The 22,090-nt window shown below is 34.7% G+C and overlaps 1 protein-coding gene across 1 annotated transcript in view; it reads right to left on the bottom strand.

Moving 5' to 3' along the window:
- The window catches only part of LOC145660740 (uncharacterized), a 51,730-nt gene extending 29,951 nt beyond the window's left edge, over positions 1-21,779 (bottom strand). Inside the window, exon 1 of the mRNA XM_081726150.1 lies at positions 16,199-21,779. Within this exon, the coding sequence (XP_081582276.1) occupies positions 20,569-21,588 (1,020 nt within the window). The 5' untranslated portion in view covers positions 21,589-21,779 and the 3' untranslated portion in view covers positions 16,199-20,568. The remainder of the gene's footprint in view (positions 1-16,198) is intronic.
- Positions 21,780-22,090: the final 311 nt, after the last annotated feature.

Genomic DNA, 22,090 nt, shown 5'->3' on the forward strand with positions numbered 1-22,090 from the left:
AAAATGTGGAACCTTATCTTAGAACGCTCAGCTGATTGTAAAATCGCACCTCCATAATTCTTAACGCGATTGTCATACAGAAATAATTATTGAAACCTAAATTAATATTGAATTTGAACCATTTCTTCTTTTGGTAGTGTTGTAGTCATTTTATGTTCGAATCACAATTGTTTTTAGAAAGACGTCGCCTTGCTATGTTTCCGTACTCTGGCGATAAAACTTAAAATTGGAAGTGACTAGTATAACCTGGTTTGGTTTTATTAAGATTTCAACACAGAAGATGGAACCTATGCTAATGATGCATCGTCCCATGCAAAAAGTCGCTTCCTGATACCTTTTACAGTGTTCTTTCTACGGAGATCAATTTTGAAACCAGTAGTACTAGTAATATCAGGATAGTGACGATATGTTGTTTTGAGACGCTGAATTCTTGGCAGCAAACCGCTTTCACTTTCCTGTTAGCGTCTTCGTTCTGCAGCAATAAACGATGTAATCGGTACTAAAACTGGCAGCAATACAGAATCTGGAAAAGAGCCCATTTTGGCAGAGGGTCTACTCAGTCATTATGTGTTGTGTATAGAAACAGGATCATTTGGAAGAATCACTTTTCGTTTTCGTTTACCGTTCCGTTCTACGGTTTCATTAGCTAAGTATGAAACTAATGGCTAGTCTGAAGAAAATTCGGTTTGAGTATACGGTTAACCGAGGAAATTCAATCTACTCGAGGGACGCTGAAATAATTATAAGAAACAGCATCATGAAAGCATTTACCGTTTATTCTACACAAAAATTACCTTTGAGATTGGATGCAATAATAAATTTGCACAATGCTCGTTTTCGAAAAGGTGCATTGGATAGTAGTGAAATTGTGTTAAGACGCCGAATCGTTTGCAAACAAATTCTTCTCGCTATTTTACAATATTCACTGTACAACGATAAACGTTGAAATTCGAAATGGTTAACTTGAACCAATTTAGGTTTGAATAGAGTTAAGTAAGAAGGAACCTATTCTTTGGAGGCTGAACCAATAGCAAGAAACGTTTCTCTATATTTTCTAACCATCTTGCTCTGATATTCGTTGAAAGACGCATGGACGAGCGAATTCGTTCTAGAAGACTGCCGTCACACAGCATAGTTTCAGTCTAAAAACCATTGTTTGTATTCATGTACATTATGAACAATAGCACACAACTGAGATTACGCCAGACTCGACACCAGTTTTGGAATGAATGTTCTAAAAGGTAGTGTAAAAATGTGTGCGTGTTCAAATAAAACCAATACAATTTTAACACATATACTTTATATTTTTTTATCAGAATAATAATCTATGGGTCACTTTTGAAGAAAAAGAACTATTTGACAATGTGTGTACGTCCGGAAAATTAATGCCACCGGCACTAACAGTGAATGGAAGGTTTAGCTGCATAGCACACACACGCAGTAACTTTCTGAATAATGGAAAAATAACGCATAGTTGTGTAAAAAATGTGCTTTGGCATCGTTCTATATTTTCTGCAAACATATCCAAACCTAATCACCGCTAACCTATGGACACTAAAATTGAAATATATAAATAATTATTAACAAATGTGAACATATAGAAATCCATTTTGAAGAAAAGATAGGAAACTGTAAGTGTATATAACGAAACCTGGTTTAAACAACCCTAATCCATGAACACATGACCTAAGATAACATACGTGAAAAGCAAGAAAAGAAATATTAATATTATATGTGAACATATACAAACATATTTAGAATGAAAAATGTTAAAACTACTCTGACTTGAACCCACGACCATTTACTCCAGACCAACGCATTAACCATCTTACCACCGAATCAAACTTGGAAGTATTGGTTTGTCCGTTTTATCTACTATGCAAAAATGCGAAATTAAATCAAAATGTAAATTGTTTCGTACAAAATTTAAGTACCATACACAGCATATCCTCTTAAAGACAACGTTTTGGCTATCACCGACCTGAGGCTCGTTTTTTGGAATTTAAAAAAAATAGGACAATTTTAAACTTTATTAACCAAGCCTCGTATAGGGAGAAGCAATCTTGAATCGTTTTACCAGCACTTTGTTTTTTTTGTACATTTGTGTTAGTAAGCATAGCTGCGGTCTTACGGTCAAGAAACAGGAACCCTGATCACTTGACTCCTGCATTTCTGGTGACTGTTTCTTTATATCTGACTTTCGGAAGTTTGTTCTTGTAGAGGTATTGAAAGCAGTCACTGTAAAGGCTGATAAAATTTGAAAGATATCATCGATAAGAATTTGCATCAAAGTTAAGTTAGTTTCGTAGAATACTATCATGTATAATGGGACTTTGAGGCAGGAGCTAAAATTGAAATGTGTAACGTTTTAAAGTCATAAAAAACGTAAAACTGGGAGAAGGCATTTCAGCCTCTACTCGCGGTTACTTTGCACCGGTCCAAGACAACACTTAGATAGGAAATTATCATCACTGGAGCCTCGTGTGTTTTAAATTTAGGTAAATTTCCTATTTACGTAGACGACGGAATGAATTTGTTGTTAGAAAATAAATTATGAACAGTAGCGTATCCAGAAAAGTAGTTTGACAGAGGCTTGATTCAAAAAGATTTTCGGGGGGGGGAGTGGGCTTGCAGCTTATACATGTAGGAATCACAAACAATAGATTTTAGGCAAATCTTTACTTTCAGTCAAACAGTGTCTGCAACCGATTAATCTGATCCGGTTACCGGAGCAGTTTACGAATCATTCCTAAACTGCTCCTGGAACTGGATCAGATGAATCGGTAACAGTTACTGTCCGAGTCAAAGTAATGTACAATGTTAAGAATTATCCTACAAGGGCCAAAATGTTACTAAACACTATACCTAATCAATCCAGGTGAAGCGGTGGCTATCAATATTGATATCTAAATGGGGGCTACCGCTTCCCGACCCCCCTCAAGTACCATAAAAACATCCCAATAAACAATATTTAGTCAAACCAGTACTATAAAGCTAACGTAAGAAGGAAAAATTTAAAAAAAATACTCATTACTAATTATAAATCAGTGCAGCATGACGAGGAAAAATAAATTACATCTCACCAATATAATGGAACCACCAAGAACGAAACAAATACTTTGCCAAATACTCAAATTCAAAGCAAATCAAGAATAAAAATAATATCAACTAAAAATGGAAAGCACTCACCGTTTCCTTATACCAGAACACTCATGAATAATGAACTCATAATTGATGATTCACGAAAAAATAAGATAGTAAGAACACAAGCGCAATACTCAAGTTCACATTACTGAAAAATGTTCCTTTCCGCACAGACGTCGATTTATTAAAGCGAGCACACTTGTTATTATTACAAACAAGACTAACAAATAAACGCCCACTTTTACCATACGTCGGAAATATTTTCAGCCTTCGGCCATAACCATGACAGGTTTTCTCTAACTCAAATAAACCACACAATGCTGCAAAGCGATATGAGTTAATATCCGAATCTAATACAAACTAATTGAAAAACGACAAGTTCAAATTAAATTCATGTTACGGTTTCTCAATCGCACTTGCTAACTCGATCGTCATCATGAAACGAAAATTCAATTACCCGCTCACTGCATTCCACACATACAAGCAGACAGAACATGAGACGTCATAGTAACACACTACTATATGACTGTAGAGAGACACCTAGTGAGAAAAAATGAACTACCACTGTAACAAGATGGATTGGCATGAACTTTTAAATCAACCCTCGTATTTCCCCAGCGTCAATTCTTAGAAATATAACGCAATCAGCTAACATTTGGAGGTGAACAATGCTCAGGAATTTGTTACCCAAAAGGTGCCTCACTTTTCCAGACAGCACTGCTTCCTCCCGTCAGCCCATATGAGGAAGAGGAATTTTGCTACTCTCGTGCTGAACGCCCACGCACCAAGCCCTCATGACGATGACAGATTTTTACGTGACAATGTGAAATCTATCAATAATCGTCAATCCTACGACTTATTGGAACAATCAGTGTTTTTAATGTGATTTCTATTAACCTATGAACCATTCATTATATATAATTAGCAATATTATGAAGCAAAAACAATGTTTTCTACGAACTATATTTTAATTTGTTAGTGTATTCTTGTGCCGCTAACTGGCAACTATGCGACGCAGGAAGAGGACCGGAGAGAGGACATTCAGTCTTTCAAGATGTGATGGTGCAAGTGTATATACCTTGAGAACAAGCAAAATGTTCTAAGAACTCTCAAAAGAGAGAGTATTTCTCACTCACCATGTAGGAGTCAACGTATGAGAGTTAGTATCCTTTGCACAAACGAAAATGTTCTATACATACTCTCAAACTAGAGAGAGAGTATCATTCGTCGTAATGTAAAAGAGAGCGTGTAGGGCCCCAGAGCGCCCTAATCCCTGGAAGGCTACGGCTAAGCTTGACGCCCAGTGCCGGAGTACCGAGTTAATAGTTATACGAAAGGGGTCGCCACCTGTGAACCATTGGGAACACAGGAATTATGTTAAACACAACACACAAAAGCGAGTACAGGACAAACCTGCATCTAAGAAGTCCTAAGAAAGAAAGAAAAAAATACAAAATGCAACAATACAACAGTAAACGAATCCAACCTATGCGAGACTGCCGCCTGCACACTCTATGAGTGCACAGAGAGCAGCCTTTTCTTGTGTCATGATTTCCTTACCTGATAATAGACCAAGAAAAACTTAATCACCAAAGATACACCTGTGAGGTTTGGTTTCTCTAAATACAAAAATTGGGATTATATGGATTGTAGTATTTATTTGACTAAATATATTTCCACACGTAAAATTATTCAACAAGTATTATGCACGTAAAAATGGAACAATATCTTTTTCTTACATTGAGACCAGAATCAAATAAAATAAAATGTCTGTGACTTTTGAACTAGCGCAGTTATGCAACAAAATAGACTTATAATGCATATTAAAAAAATAAATGAAACACACTGCATGGATAAACGAATACACAAAGAACACACACACACCCAAAATAATAGAACATTATATTAATAAGTTCACCATGGCTTTAGTACATACTTCAACAAAATAGCTCGAGCAATTTAACTTTCAGAACCACGACTAGTCAGGTGGACATAAAATTGGATAAGACATAATTATAAATAAACATTATATACGACTAACTTAATACTAAAACACGAATGAACCCTTTCTAAAAGAAACATCATGCCATTCTGATGCTACTCACAATAAACGTGTGGTTCTCTACGGCGGACAAAGTTTAGGCAAATATGACTATAACGACATTGTGACATGTTATAAAAATTGACATTGTAACATACCATAATATTTGACCCATGTGATCAATCTACCGTGGACCACGAATGCAGCGAAGATATATTCAGGCAGAGATTAAGGAAAAAAGAACTCGAGAGAGAGCAATACGAACCTGCAGAGAACTGAATTGGCTGTAACACCGCCAGGATAACCAAAGAGGACAACACTCTGAACCAACTTGTGCTAAGTGGCCAAGCAAACTTTAGACGGTGGAGTCACGCTCGTGGCTTAACAATAACGATCTCAAACGACAACTATTAATCATGCACCTCATCTTGCTCATGAGATGTCTATAACACATCTAAGATTTCTGATAATTGCAAATAATTACCTGCAAAGCCAATATTTAAATAAGGTACGTGCAAATCCACAAATGGGTGCAATGTGTACTCATTGTAAAAATAAATCACTAGAAATGACGATAGATTCTGTACGAAGCAGAAACACTGGCCAGCTGCGAGGGCAGGCGCTTATTCTGTGGGGTACTTACCCTAATTGCAGACATTAGATAAATATATTTCATTTACTTTCTTAGATGCACTTGCTACACAAATGACCAAAACTTTAGAAGAGAAGAATAATCACACAAGACACACGAACTACTGCATCACTCCCACACATAATATACTGATTTTGGGCAAATTGACGAATCACTATCACGATGTTGGTCCTCTTGACTATCCAGAACTGGAGTCTGTTTGCAGGAAGATGTCCTCATTGCAAATAACCTTTCCCGGGCAGGGAGGAGCCGGTGGAGCATCCACTTCCTGAATGGTACTGGGCAATCCCGATGATATGGTGACTGCACACTGATTTAAGATCATACGCGTGAGAAAAATATGTGGAAAGTACAAAACATTGGGTCATCACAACAAAATTAAGACTGGCTACTTTAACTAACACATTGAAGAAACGCCAGAGAAAAACGTGTCCAATTAAATTCTATGGCATGGAGCTATATACATCCAAGGCGCAAGACCCTATCTCACTTAAATGACATGTTGCTTCATCTTCACTTTTACACGAGGTAAATGAATGGAACTGTTCAGATTGATTATAAGGCTACATGAGCTTAAGCTCATGTGAGATAAATTCATGGTTTTCATGATGATATGAAGAGAACACAACAATGCTGAAAGGTCACTCGACATGTTGCGTTGACTACTTCCTAAAACACATTCACAAAAGTTAGTTTGTCCCTGTTGTGTTGACAATAAGATCCGTGGACTTCCATAGTAGAGCACAGAATTGAAGTAGGCTAATAATGCAAGCAGATGGGATACTCAACCGTTGTGTTACTTCATTGACGACGTGGATGGGTTGGGGGGCCCGCTAACAAGAAATTAGCTGTACATGTTGAAGCTCAATTTATGCTGCAAACTAAATTTGGGTGCGACTGCTGACATAATGACAAATTCAATTCGCAAATAGCACATCAGATGCGAAAAGATGCTTCTACGAAGCCACTGTACAAGATATGAAATATTCTCACACAATGCCGACTCACGTGGTGGAATGAAGCGAAGGCCTACGTCCCAACACCATTTAAATGCTGCTTCAATTTATGCTGATCGCACAGACCAACTAGAATAAAATATTCTACATAACACAATGTGAGTTAAACCCACTCTAGAGACTCAGATGAGCAATATTAACCAAGATATACTGAAACTGGGTCGACAGGTGAAATTACTACAACCTGTTACGTTTCCATCTTCTTCCAGAGTACCCAAAAGTCTTTGCGCGCGCCCGCGAACATGATGTTTCTACAGGGTTGCAAACTAAAATTTTGTTACAAGAAGTATTTTGTGAGTTACACTAGTATTACAATTCTAGTCAGATTATATAGGGGCGTTACAAGCGTCGCCAACTATTAAGCAAATTGAAAGTATTCAACTTACGCTCTCAAACGCATCAAGAGACATAGGAACAGTGCTACCAGAATAAATGCTGTTTCGATAGCAAGAAGAAAGCATGCGTATGTGTTAATAAGAATTATTCTTACGTATTTTTCTCGCCAATACAAAGAATTCATGGAAGAACCCTGTTGTCGGTCAAGGACTGGGACATCAAACTCATCTTTACTCAACAGTGCACTAGTGAATTTTATTCCGTATGTCCGCCGGAATAGTCGTGCGCGCTTACATATCGTCTCGAAATCTTTTACAGGGCCAGTTTATCTTAAAGAGAAATAATAATCATAATGTGCAAATGTTATTATTGTTAAATCATATGTAGTTCGCACAGTGAAAGTGAATATTAATATAGTGTTTATTTACAATTATTGTTATATTTCTTAACAACGAATATAATGATAGTGAGATGCGTTTCATAAGTAATCTTTCCTTTTAGTGGTTACAATGTGTATAAGATAAAGCGTATGTCACCAGGTAAGGTACTTCTAAGCAGTGGAGGGCAAACATTGCTTTCGTCTCCCACTATCCATCTGGCGTAAATCTCGCATGGCTGTCCCACCTTGTATTCTTTTACAGGTATTGACCAATATATCTTGGAGCTGACGCAACAGCGACGGTGGGTATACGGCTAATGTCTCTAGTTGGTGTAACGCCCGAATCCTAGGACTGTGGAGGAATGAAAACACTTGTTTTGTTACCGGTTTTTTTACTTTAATTTATTAATTTGTGCAATTGAATGATGTTTTAAAGAAGATTCCAAGAGATCCAAGGTTCGGACCCCGATGACATTATAAATTGGTCTTCTCAAACTGGAACAAACGAGTATCGAATCCCAAAGACAGATGGTTTAGTGGGGAGAAAGCGAATTTTTGAACTCCACTGTTTCATATTCAATGCCATCCTGTGTTGTGTTTTGTGGTATAATATTTTACAATGTCAACGCTTAGTGAAATGGAAACACTGCTCGAAGCGGTGAAAAAGTTGTCCGCAGATTTGGCTGCAACTAACCAAATATTAAAATCAAATCAAAAAGAGTTGACCAAACAATTTGAGAATTTAAGAGCAGATGTGGTTGAATTACGCGAAAAGTATGAAACGCACAAAAAGATTGAAAAAAATTCTCAGGAGCTGCTAAACCAGCCAAACACTGCTGTACAAACTCAGGTAGGTCCTAGTTTATGCATATAAGAATGCGAAACAATCGCTGAAATTTAAAATGTAAATCTAGCAATTCATATTGTGCGAACGAAATATATCTATGCATTCTTTTACATGTAGTGTTACTTACATTTTTATATTTTTGTGTTCATTTTAGAATATATAATTCATAAACCCACGTACAAAATGCTAGCGCTGAATTTAATGAATGTAAGAGCACAGATAGAGTTAGACTACGCTAACGCAATAAATGAATATAAATATAGTACTGTTCCATTTTGCTTAGAAGAGTTTCAAAATGTTTTAGGTCTCAGTGTAGAAACTCATAGTTTCAATAGAGTAGCGAAACTTGCAATTTGTGAACATGTGTTTAATTTTAATTGTGAATATAGGAAAAACGTAGAAAAGGAGATCAATCTCCGCGTACGTGGTATTAGAAAAACTGCTCAGTACGAGAAGCTAAAAGAGAAATGTGCTCGCGGCAAAAATATAGATTTTAACTATGTAGCTAGAAAGTTGAAACTTCAATGTGATGACGTTGATGTCAAGAATAAAGTTATTGAAATAATAGTTCAACGGCTACAGAAAAAGTATTCTAATGATGTCAGTTCTTTTAGTGACCAAGATAGTATTTTTAATGGAGAGGAGAAAGAATTATTTTCAAGTAATGTTGAAAGTTCTCCTAAAAATACTCTTGGTGGTATCAAATCTATCCTCAAAAAACGTAGCAAGGATGTCAGTATACATACTATGTCAGATAATGTGGGTCAAACCGAAAAGGAAAATAAAATTCCGAAAAAAGTTAAATTTTCAGATGAGTTTATAACAAGATGGATTGGCATGAATTTTTAAATCAACCCTCGTATTATTCCAACATCAATTCTTGGAAATGAAATGCAACTAGTCAACAGTTGGAGGAGAGCAATGCTCAGGAATTTCTCACCCAAAAGGTACCTCACTTATCCAGACAGCTCTGCTTCCTCCCGTCAGCCCATATATGGTTGAGGCATTTAGCTACTCTCGAGAGAAACGCCCACGCACAAGCCCTCACGACGATGACAGATTTTTACGTGACAATGTGAAAATTATCAATAATCGTCAATTCCATAACTCAGTGGAACAATCAGTGTTTTTAATGTGATTTCTATTAACTTATGAGCCATTCTTTATATATTATTAGCAATATAATAACGCAAAAATTTAATGTTCTCTACGAACTATATTTTAGTTTAGTCAGTGTATTCTTGCACTGTGAACTGGCAACGATGTGACGCGCGAAGAAGCGGGGAGAGCGTCAACTACTACTAAGCAAGACAAACGCAAAAATACCAGCTCTCTAACATGGAAATCGTATTAGCAAACATATAAAGTGAAGCATTCAGTATATTTTATAAATTTTGTGATTTTAAGTTCCCTTATAAGTTTCACGGAATATTTACAATGGCACAACTACCAGAATTAGTAATTCGTAACTTTGTTGTGTAAGGGATGCATTTTCGTCTCATATTTATGGTTGACTTTTGAATGAACAAACGCAGAGAGGAGTGTCACTGTGAGCCGTACCATGAAAACATCAAATAAACTTATCTTCATATAGTGATGAAGTGAAGTGCCGGTAGTAAACTGCGTAGCCACTAACCGATTCATCATTTTCGTTCGGTCGATAATTTCGCGTATTATTTCGCTTACGTATCGGTTCGTTTATCGCAGTGATTGGGCCATCTTTTCGTCTGAGTGAAATATTGTGTCTTGTGCTGTCATACGTTTGTAAATGTTTTATATTCATTGAAGTTTAAAGTCAAATATAAATGTTTCGCAAATATCTTCTTTTTCAATATGCAGTGAAAATATTTAATAATCTCAAAGTGTGTGATCCATATTGTCTCTTTCTCAGTAAATGGAGGATATTTCCTTCTAATAGTGTACATGACTTAAAGTAGAACCAAACAGGTAAGGTACTTCTAAACAGTGGAGAACAAACATTACTTTCGTCTCTCACTATCCATCTGGCGTCAATCATGCATTGCTGTCCAACTTTGTATTCTTTTACAGGCAGCGAGCACCATATCTTGGAGCTGACGCGACAGCAATGGTGGGTATACGGCTTATGCCTCTGATATATAACGCCCGAATCCTAGGACCGTGGGAGTGAGACTATTTGTTTACTTGCCAGTTCCTTGTTGGGTCTATTAGTCTTTTACAAATGAATGATGCTCTTAAGAAGACTCCAAAAAGATCCAAGGTTCGAATCCCAATAGTATCATATCTAGCTTTCGTTACGTAAACAAACTCCATCATAAATGGCGCCCGAACAGGGACAGATGTTTTAGTGGGAAGAAAGTAGATTATTGAACTTCACTGTTTCGTATTCAATGCCAATTTTGTAGTAAAATATTTTACAATGTCAACGCTTAGTGAAATGGAAACACTGCTCGAAGCGGTGAAACAATTGTCCGCAGACTTGGCTGCAACTAACCAAATATTAAAATCAAATCAAAAAGAGTTGACCGAACAATTTGAGAATTTAAGAGCAGATGTTGTTGAATTACGCGAAAGGTACGAAACGCACAAAAAAGTTCAAAGTAATTCTCAGGAGCTGTTAAATCAGCCAAACACTGCTGTACAAAAGCAGGTAGGTCCTAGTTTATGCATGCGAAACAATTACTGAAAAGGTAAATTGTGAAACTAACAATTAATGTTCTGCGAAAGAAATAGTTCCTTGCATTCTTTTACATGTAGTGTTACTTACATTTTCATATTTTTGTGTTCGTTTTAGAATATATAATTCATAAATCCACGTACAAAATGTTAGCATTGAATTTAGTGAATGTAAGAGCACAGATACTGTTAGAGTACGCTAACGTAAAAAATGAATATAAATATAGTACTGTTCCATTTTGTTTAGAAGAGTTTCAAAACGTTTTAGGTCTCAATGTAGAAACTCATAGATTCAGTAGAGCAGCGAAACTTGCGATTAGTGAGCATGTGTTCAATTTTAATTGTGAATATAGAAAAAATGTAGAAAAGGAGGTTATTCTCCGTGTACGTGGTGTACGTAGAAGTAAGGAATACGAGAAATTGAAAGAGAAATGTGCTCGCGGCAAAAATGTATATTTTAAGTATGTAGCTAAAAAGTTGAAACTTCAATGTGATGACGTCAATGTCAAGAATAAGGTTATTGAAATAATAGTTCAACGGCTCCAGAAAAAGTACCGTACTCTGATGTTAGTTCTTTTAGTGATCATGATAGTACGTTCAATGAAGAGGAGAAAGAATTATTTTCAAGTAATGTTGAAAATCCTCCTCAAAATGCTCTTGGTGGTATCAAATCTATCCTCAAAAAACGTAGCAAGGATGTTAATTTACATACTATGTCAGGTAATGTGGGTCAAACCGAAAAGGAAAATAAAATTCCTAAAAGGGTTAGATTTATAGATAAATTTAACGTGTACCCGTTAGCACATGTTCGCCATAGTTGTCCTTCTGAGGGTAGAACTAAAATTTGTAAAAGGAAATTGGAAAATGTTGCCGATGATATTGATTTATATCCAAACCCTGTTAAGAAAGGTAGGTTATCTGAAGTCCAAGAGTCGCATTTTGTCCAAATTAACGGAAGTGAAAATAGGTGGAATGAATTGTTTCAGTTGTTGGATAATAATACTGTACAATTACAAAGCATTACAACCAAGCTGGAAAATATTTTTGTTCTACAGAGTAATAATGTCTTCGCTCAGGGAAATGAAGTAAGTAATGAAAATGTCAGTGTAAATGTAAACACCGTGCAGGTTGACTTCATGGAGGCTACCTCCAATATTAGTAGGAGTGTGGTTAACGTAACCACCACTAGGGAAATAAAAAGTGATACTGTTGTAGTATTTTTAGACGAGATTAAAGTCTGCACTTGTCCCTTATGTGAAAGGAAGTGGGTGGATCAGCTGTTTCCCCCCTCCGGCTCAATGCTACTTGTTCACAAAAAATGTTCGTCTGTAAGTCCTGTAATTTTTGTGGTGTATACACGGCATGTTACGAGTTTTCCCACAGTAAGATTCATTAGGCAACCAATTCAGATTGGCGAGTTGCATTATTTTTCCAGTGGTAATATATCTTTAGTGTTGCTAGAAGGTACAGTATGTACACTTGTAATTGTGTGTCTTAATAGAAATGAAACCATTCCACGTTCGCTTGGCATACATCGTGCAACTTTTAAATCCGTAAAATTTAGATTCAGAAAAGGTAAGAAAAAGTGTATTAAATTAAATCAAAACGTTCAGATTTATTATCCACCAACCAATACTTTGTACTCAACTCGAAATGTTACTGAGAAATTTAGAAACAGAAATTTTTGCTTGGAAAGTAAAAAGGTTAAGCAACGGTTTTTCCACCGTGCGAAAATGAAAAATAACCTAAAAACTTGCAAAGATGTGCGTAAATTAGGTAAGGTATTACGTTTACGTACAAAGTGTAAATTCTTCGCTGCCAATATTCGCAATGACACCCAAATAGTAAATGCTCCGAGAGTACAAATCAATCGTAAGGTAACTGCTAATTCTCATGTTAAGGTAGCACATAAAGTTAGTGCTTGTAAAATGTTGCGTTTTCATATTAACAAAAATAAGTGGATGCCAAGTATGGAAGTTAAAAGTAAAATTCTTGAATGCATGAAAATTTTACTTTACGATGTTGTAATAAATCCAATACGAAAAGGAATTGGGTAAACGACATTAACACATAGCCGGATTGCCCATTTTCCATATTTTTGACCTGGCAATGAAAATAAATGTTGGTTACATTGCAGAAAATTTCATACAAAATTTCTTTTGTTGTTAGTAATTATTTTTCATACTATAAATATTTTTCAACACTGTTAGTGTTTTACAAAATTTCGCATGTTTGAATAAAAGTAATAATATTTTATTGTGTGTATCACGTTAATGGCTATAGCCGATAGATTCAGGAAAAATTTAAAATATTAATTTTTTCATTTCATATATTGTTGCACCTCATAAGATATTCAAAATGTTGAATGAGAGATACCAGTTTTAAAGTCTTGATATTTCAAACATACGTAATACGAAAGTATTTGTAATAGTATATTTTTTCGTTAATGCATTCACAACGAATCTTTATTTTTCGAATTATTGAAAATATAGATTTTCTTTCCGAAGTGCAAGAGTGAAATTCCGCAGTGAAAATTTCCAAATATAGTGAAAGGAATTTAAATTGTGAAGATGTGGAAAATCTATATTGAATATTCCATCACAGTGTTGCAATTTTACAAAATTAAAAATGTTTTGAATCACAAATTTAAATATTCTGGTGAGAAACCATTCACTAATAAACCTGAATAAGCACATTTTAAATTAATGAATTAAAGATTTCAATTTTAAACAACAACCATGCGTCAATTAATAGTAACGTATACTTTCGATGTGTTATGTTAAGATATTTGTTTTAACCAATCAGTATGCCTCTGGGATTAGTAATCAGCTGAGGATACTTGGAGTTTGATGTGGTAAGTTATTGTAGTAGTGTTTTACACATGTACCCATCATCATGGCGCGTTGTCAGTTGAAAAGAATATATGATGAGACATCTTACTATAAATAAGTATCAAGTAAGTTGTGTACATGTTAATTGTTAGCAACCATTGTTGCATTCACTTTGCATTAATCTTTTCGTTGAATACAAAAAATATTTCAAGCAGTAGTTGAAGACATTGAAGCAAAGGTTCCTCCAATATTTTGGGTTATTCATGTTATGTAATGCCCGGAGTAGGCAATTTTCTTATTAGTCCCCTCTGTATTATTTTTAAATTTTAACCAAGCATTCTATTTTTTCACTTTGCTTCGGGGATGGAAAGATATTAATAAATAATTGAGGTAGGGTCTTGCAAATTTAATGCAGGCAGTATATTTTTATATACTTTGAGCGTCACGAGCTCACATGTGCCCAGTCTTTCATTTCATAGTAAATGAAATATTTTTAGTGTTATATTTACACATATGCTTTTAATATGTAATCTTAATAAAGTATAAATCAATCGTGTGCATTATATCATATGTTTTAGTTATGTTGAATTATTTTGAATATTCTTAGTGAATAGTTTGCGTTAATATGTCAATGAAAGTGCACTTTTGAACTTTATGAGTAATATTGATGTTTCAAATATAATAAATTTTTATGCATTTATCCGTAAGGAATATTTTATTTTCATGAAAAGTAGAATCACGATAAGTTGAATTATTTGATGATATATGCTATTTTGAGTGATATTGTGTGTTCTATTTTAGAAATTAAGAAGCATTACTGCAAAATCCTTCATAGAGGCAACCTCCAATAGTAGTACGAGTGTGGTTAACGTAACCACCACTAGGGAAATAAAAAGTGATACTGTGGTAGTATCTTTAGACGAAATTAAAGTCTGCACTTGTCCCTTATGTGAAAGGAAGTGGGTGGATCAGCTGTTTCCCCCCTCCGGCTCAATGCTACTTGTTCATAAGAAATGTTTGTATATATGTCCTGTTTTTTTCGTGGTGTTTACACGGCATATTGAAAGTCACTCTAGAGTAAAATTCATTAGGCAACCAGTTCAGATTGATGAGTTGCGTTATTTTTCCATTGGTAATGTATGTTTAGTGTTGTTAGAAGGTACAGTATGTACACTTGTAATTGTATGTTTTAGTAAAAATGAAACCATTCCATGTGCGCTTGGAATACATCGTGCAACTCGTAAATCCATGAAATTTAAATTTAGAAAAGGTAAGGAAAAGTGTAGTGAATTAAATCAAAACGTTCAGATTGATTATCCACCAACCAATACTTTGTACTCAACTCGAAATGTTATTAAGAAATTTAGAAACAGGAATTTTTGTTTAAAAAGCAAAAAAGGTAAGCAAAGGTTTTTCCATCGTGCGAAAATGAAAAATAACCTGAAAACTTGCAAAGATGTGCGTAAATTAGGTAAGGTATTACGCCTACGTAGAAAGTGTAAATTCTTCGCTGCCAACATTTGCAATGACACTCAAATAGTAAATGTTCCGAGTGTACAAACAATTCGTAAGGTAACTGCTAATTCTCATGTTAAGGTAGCACATAAAGTTTGTGCTTGTAGAATGTTGCGTTCTTGTACTAACAAAAACCAGCGGATGCCCATTATGGAAGTTAAAAGCAAAATTATTGAATGCATGACAATTTTACTTTACGATGTTGTAATACATCCAATACGAAAAGGAACTGGGTAAACGACATTAACACATAGCCGGATTTCCCATTTTCCATATTTTTAACCTGGCAATGAAAAAATAAATGTTGGATACATTGCAGAAATTTTGTACAAGATTCTCTGGTGTCAGTAATTATTTTTCATATTATAAATATTTTCAACATTTAGTATGTCAGAAAATTTTGAATGTTCAAACAAAATGAATAATATATTATCGTATGTATCATGTAATGGCTATAGCCGATACTCAGAAAATTTTTGAATATTAATTTTTTTCGCTTCATACATTGTTGCACCTCATAAGATATTCAAAATGTTGAATCAGAGATACCATTTTTAAAATTTTGATATCTTAAACATACGTAATATGAAATCACTTGTAATAGCATATTTTTTCGTTAATGCATTCACAACGAAATTTAATTTTTCGAACCATAGAAAATATAGTGTTTCTTTATTACGGTATCCGGGCTCGATCCGTGTACCTTCCTGATTGAGACTTTTGTCCCCGTGAAGTGCTTAGCCATTCTATTACGGTACAGCATAGCGCTGCCCGGTACTCACCATCCCTAACCGGCCTCCGTGAAGAACTCCCTACTCTTCGCCCTCAAATAATATAATTTTGCACTATTTTATTTGTGGGTTCAGAAAGTTTGTCCCGACGACGATCGTTCAAGGAAGGCGCGATACACCTCACCGTAACGGTCCAGATTCGGACGGATCACCTGGGCGAAGATCTAAGGCGTGTTATGAAAAATAGATGATAACATCACCTACTTTCGTAGATTACTTACAAGCGACATAACAACCATAATCTCAATTCGTCATGCGATCTAGAAAAACAGAAAACAAACAAATCTAAACATTATAGTGCCATTTATCCACTAGATAAACATACCTGTCACATACTAATTTGTTTGATACTTTGCCCCAATTTCGTAGTAAATTCGTGAATATGTTTAGAGATCGTTCACAAAATAGTATAGTTCGTCGTGGCGCCCGTCGCTGAAATCACATTTTGGTAAACTCACTACGTATCCAAAATAATCTTCTAATAGAAATTGTCTTTTCTTCCAATTCCAAAGTTTATGTAACAGTCGTTCCTGGTCAACTTAATAACAGCATTATGTAGCAGCTACCGTTGGATGAAACAAGTTATTCAGACATTTTTGGTTTAGTCTGTAATTATATGTCCATTACCTTCAAGAGCAACCTGCGAAGTCCTTTGTTTCATTCGTAATCTCGATCACACCCCCTTGTCGTTATAAAATATTACTTGGGGCTGATTTAGTTTAATAATGACTTACGTAAAAATCACCAGAATATTCAGATTAGCAATACTATTTTCACTAACTGTTTATGCATATTCGAAGATAACGATGGATTTTCCAAATCACATGACAATTAATACTCCTTTTTAAATAACGTCTGGTAACAAGATCATAACATGATCAGCAAAAGAAAATAGCTGAATCATGCTTCACACACACACCAACACACATTGAAATCCAACTAAAAACTCCATTCTTTCCTTTTCCTTTTCTCCTACCCTGTCTTTTAGCACCACCTGGCGGCAGCACATTCAATGAGAAAAATACACCGCACAAAGTATACAAATTCAGATGAACGTCACATAATGCACTAACGCAGAATTTGCGTTTATACGGAAAATATTTTAAGCAAAATTTTGGTACAGTTACATTGGCGGTCGAAAGGAATATACGTGCACCATTGGATAATGGTAAACGTTCAAGAACCCTGACTGTAGTTCCACTTCAATAATCATCACTGTTCCGAAGTGAAGTTGAACAGTAGTTTACAAGGTATTGTATAAGAACTTTCGTCGAGTTACACTTCATTAGAAGAAAAAGTTTCATTTAACGTAGTAAAACTACAAACGCGAGGGGCATTTATACGCTTACATAAAAGTTTCATGGGGCTTTCGTATGTAAAGTCTTTAAAGTTCTTTTCTTTCCTTTTTTTTACATTCGGCACTGTCACTAAGTTAAACATTTATACATGCATGACTCACAATTGATATACAAATAATTCTCATGATATACTTTTGATATTTGTATTACAATATTACTATATGCGCTCTTATTATTAAAAATAACACAAACATTATACGAAATCATGGCATTATTTAGACGTAAAATAATAACATTACTTACTTTACGATATTATACGAAAAACTATAGAACATGAACAAATAATTATTATGAATAACTCAACTTTTCAACAAATAGATAAAACAAAAATTATTTGAATAATATATTTCAATATTCCACAAAAGGAGATGAACAAGCTTATTCTACACACATTATACTTAAATTGCATAAATGACGAAGCATACTTGCACTTCTCATGCTATTCTGACAAAGAAGTTACGAAAACATAATTGTTATTCACAAATACAAGAATTACACATCATTTAAACATAATAACTACATGAAATAAATTTATTACCACTCTTTTGTATTGTAACAATAAGAGTGAGGCCGGATAGAAGTAAGTCTGCCACACTTTTACGCTAATAAGCGCCTATCCACTTAAATTTTTAAGTCTCCCTTCCCCATTATACATTTATATTTTCATCCCACCCCTTTGGAATGGCAACAAGACCTTCTAGTGAGGTAGGAATATAAAACAACATAGAAAAATGAACCCAAAGGTTAAAAATAAATGAGGGCGGGAGTTGCCATTCATAATTCAATACTCGTGTCACAGTGTTCCACTGACACATAAAAACTTACTCTCACATTTGTAATAATACATGAATGCTATACAATTCACCGCGTACAATTGGTGGTTTAAGATCTTACAGTTAGTCTTGATAACATATCGCAAAGCATCAACAAGACAATACGATAATTTATGTAAACGAGTTTCTATCTCATATTTCCTTTACATACAGAAACTAATAAACATTATCATACATATTAGCATTTAGAAAATAACCATGTCCGTGACTTTTTTTTTTACACGTCACGTCTGTTTAGCTTAGGATTCAGCAAATGATTTAAAGCTAACATAAGAATGCGATACTGACAATCTAGCTTATCATTTAAATATTGCAAATATGTGTCACATTTTAACAGCTCTTTCAACAACAACTGAACATTAAACTTATTACTTTCGCTCTCGTTGAAAACAGACAAACTAACTTCCGTTATATTCAAAGAATTCACATTTACTAAAGCTTCTGGTTCACAAGAATCGTTTTTTTCACTATTTTCTTTTACAGAATCAAATTCTTTTTCATGTATATGTTTCTTAGCTAATTCTAACCAAATGTTCCTAGTTTTCTGAGTGGGTCTCCACACTCTCATACGATCAATAGAATGTACGCCACAAGATTCTCCAGTTAAAGGATCTACAAGTTCAAAGACTTTGTCTGAAATTTTATTTTTACAAAACAGGGGACCTTTGTAAAGCATGAAAAACTTGCGAATCTTTTTGTCTACTGCTGAACTCAAATGTGATTGCAACAAAAATACCAAATCATTTTCTTTTATTTTATATTTTCTTTCTTGGGATTCATTATACTTCTCGTTTCTTTTTCTAACTTTTTGACTTCTGCGGTAGTCAGCCATTATGAGTTTATTTTCCCAATTTACAGGTTCATTTTCATCATAGCTTTCGTTTGTTACAATGTCAAAATGCTTCAACACAGAATAATTTGCTTTTACATTTAAATGAAGACTAGCAGGGCTGACACCTAAACTACTACACACAGAATAGTTCAACAAAATGACAATTTGTGGTATGTATCTCTATATGACGACGATTACAAAAGAATTTTAAATTTTCTACAATTCCAAAATCATTGCAAATATCACATATTCCAAACAATCAATCCAGCGGAAGGTAATAATTTACTTAACCTATGCCTACTTTCGGTTTTTCTAACTCAGGAGTAATTTTGTACGGCTTCATTTGCCAAAACATCATGTACGTAAAATCACAAATGATTAAGTGGTTTCTAATTACAGCTTTACTTTTAGAACACACCACATTTATACATGCACTTTGTTTTTCAACACTGGAGATGGCAACATTGCATAAAATATTGCTCTTCCTTTTGCATTTTAACGCACTAAACAGCTTGACTTTCACTTTATTAGCATTAAATTTAGCATCTTTTAACTTTTCATTCATTATGGCAACACTGCGTCGATACTTGGATCGCATACCAAGTTGTGAAGTAAAACACTGATTCACGTTAGAAGATTGATTCACTAACTTTTGAACTGTACCACAATCTTCACATTTTTTCTATTTTTTCGAAGACTTTCAACACGCTTTACTAGCATTTTTCGAAATTTTGATCGATCACTAATTTTACTTTTCATTTTAGATCGGTTTTTTGACGCACCTGCATGTTTGGGTTTTTTCATTGTACTGACGCGATTAACATACAGTTTTTCATTGACAAGCATTTTTGACCTACATTTCGTTTTGCATTTATTTTTACTTTTGGTTCTTACCAGTGCGTGTGATTTACTCAATAGCCTGATGGACTTTTCTGAAAAACTTTACAATTTTTACCGTTTACAAATGATCTGCGGTTTGCACCTAATTCAACAGCTGATTCAATACTTAATGATTTACTATGATCGCTAGATTTCAAATTACTGTCATTCGTACCACAACTTTCGGAAGACAATTCAGAAACATAAGCAGAATCATTTTTGCGTGTACCATGTTCTATCATTACACTACGATGGTATTCAAATCTACTTTTAAGATTGGAACGAAGGACCTTGTTTGAAAATTTATGAAAGTTATGTAATAAGCGGAATATTTTTTTCACTTTCTTACGGACTTTATGCAAATTTCGTTTGTTTTTCTTACTCTTTTTACTGTAAGCTAATAAATGAGTGCGCTTTTCGACAAGTTTACTGCACATATGCTTTACGCTACTGAAAATTTCACAACAAACTAGGCTTTTTTTCTTTCCATGAGACAAAATTGTTACTACAATTGGGAAGCTTACTGAACTCAGAACTATTATCTTTGATTTTTGAATGTACAGACATCATGCATACGAGTACAAAGAAAGTTATTCGTTTAAGTGGCTTAACTTGTACTTGACTGACTACTAACTCACAACAGTGCAGATTACTTTCAACATGACCTAGTTTGACCATCGTTACATTAACAAAGTAAAAGCAACTAGTGCGGATGGGGATACATTCTAATTTACTAAGCGGTACACTACCTAACACACTTTCAAGTGTTTGCGATAACAAGCTACCAACGCGCATTGAGGTCTCTTTGCCTCGAATTTCATTACAATAAACGACGACATTAGTGCTGTTCTTCGCCAAACGGTATGCACACAGCTCGTGAATGTTATTCAACCCTTCACACAATACACAATTTTCTCTTACCTGTCGCTTTTCAACTATTTTCAGACTAGGTGTGTCTGCTACAGCAATCTGACAACAAGAACTTTCGTCAATAGCTAGACTAGGAGTGTTCGCATATTCTTTACCTGTGCAAGTACTAGTAACTTCAACACTATTTACTTGATTACTTTCTTTCTCTTGTGACTCAAACTTATCATTTAACTGCGTCGAGAGTCGTGTTACACTATCAGACCCTGCACGACTAATTTTGTCTACACTTCTTTCTAAGCTCTTTTTCAATTCAACAGAGGATTCCCGTAATGTTGATACTCCAATTGTAATACCGTCAAAACATTTTTCTAACTGTTGGTTAATTTTGTTATAACATTTTTCTACTTGTTGGTGGATTTCACTGTTTGTCTCATTAAGTTGCTGTTTGATATCATTATAAACACCATTAAAAGATTGCATTTGTTCTTTAGTATCGCTAACAGTACCATTAAGTGATTGTATTAGTTGTTTGGTGTCATTAACAGTATCATGAACTTTATTAATAGCTTCAAGCAAAGTTTGCAAACTTAAGTTTTCACTTTCTGCCATGATTACAAGTTACAAATTCACAAACACAATAAATACCAATAATATCTTCAAGTTAGCGCATATAGCATATCATGAGAAATAAAACCTGTCAAATATTACAACACCCAGATCCTCTCCCAGATACTACATCCGTTACGAATCAAATAATAAAAACGTGAATTATTATTAATTGATCCGTCCCTGGAGGGAAACGCCATTCTATTACGGTATCCGGGCTCGATCAATGTATTATTTGTCAGGAAAGTAAATGTACACCTATTTTTCGAATCTGGCATTCCTGCGCTCCATCCGTGGAGAGTATGAGAATTAAATCAATCAAATGTTTACTGAGGGGCAAATTGAAAAGATTAATCTGAATAAGACGTTGCAGAGGGACACAAGCTGTGAATACGAATAGTGCATAATGTAAATAAAAGAAGACACCGAAAGAGAAAGCCAGAAACAGTGTTAAACTTAGAAAAAAAGAGTAAAAATTGTCGAAGTGGGAACATAAAACACAAAT

This window comes from Thermobia domestica, chromosome 9 (assembly GCF_964235325.1).
Source record: "Thermobia domestica chromosome 9, izTheDome1.hap1.1, whole genome shotgun sequence".
Classification (NCBI taxonomy): Eukaryota; Metazoa; Arthropoda; class Insecta; order Zygentoma; family Lepismatidae; genus Thermobia; species Thermobia domestica.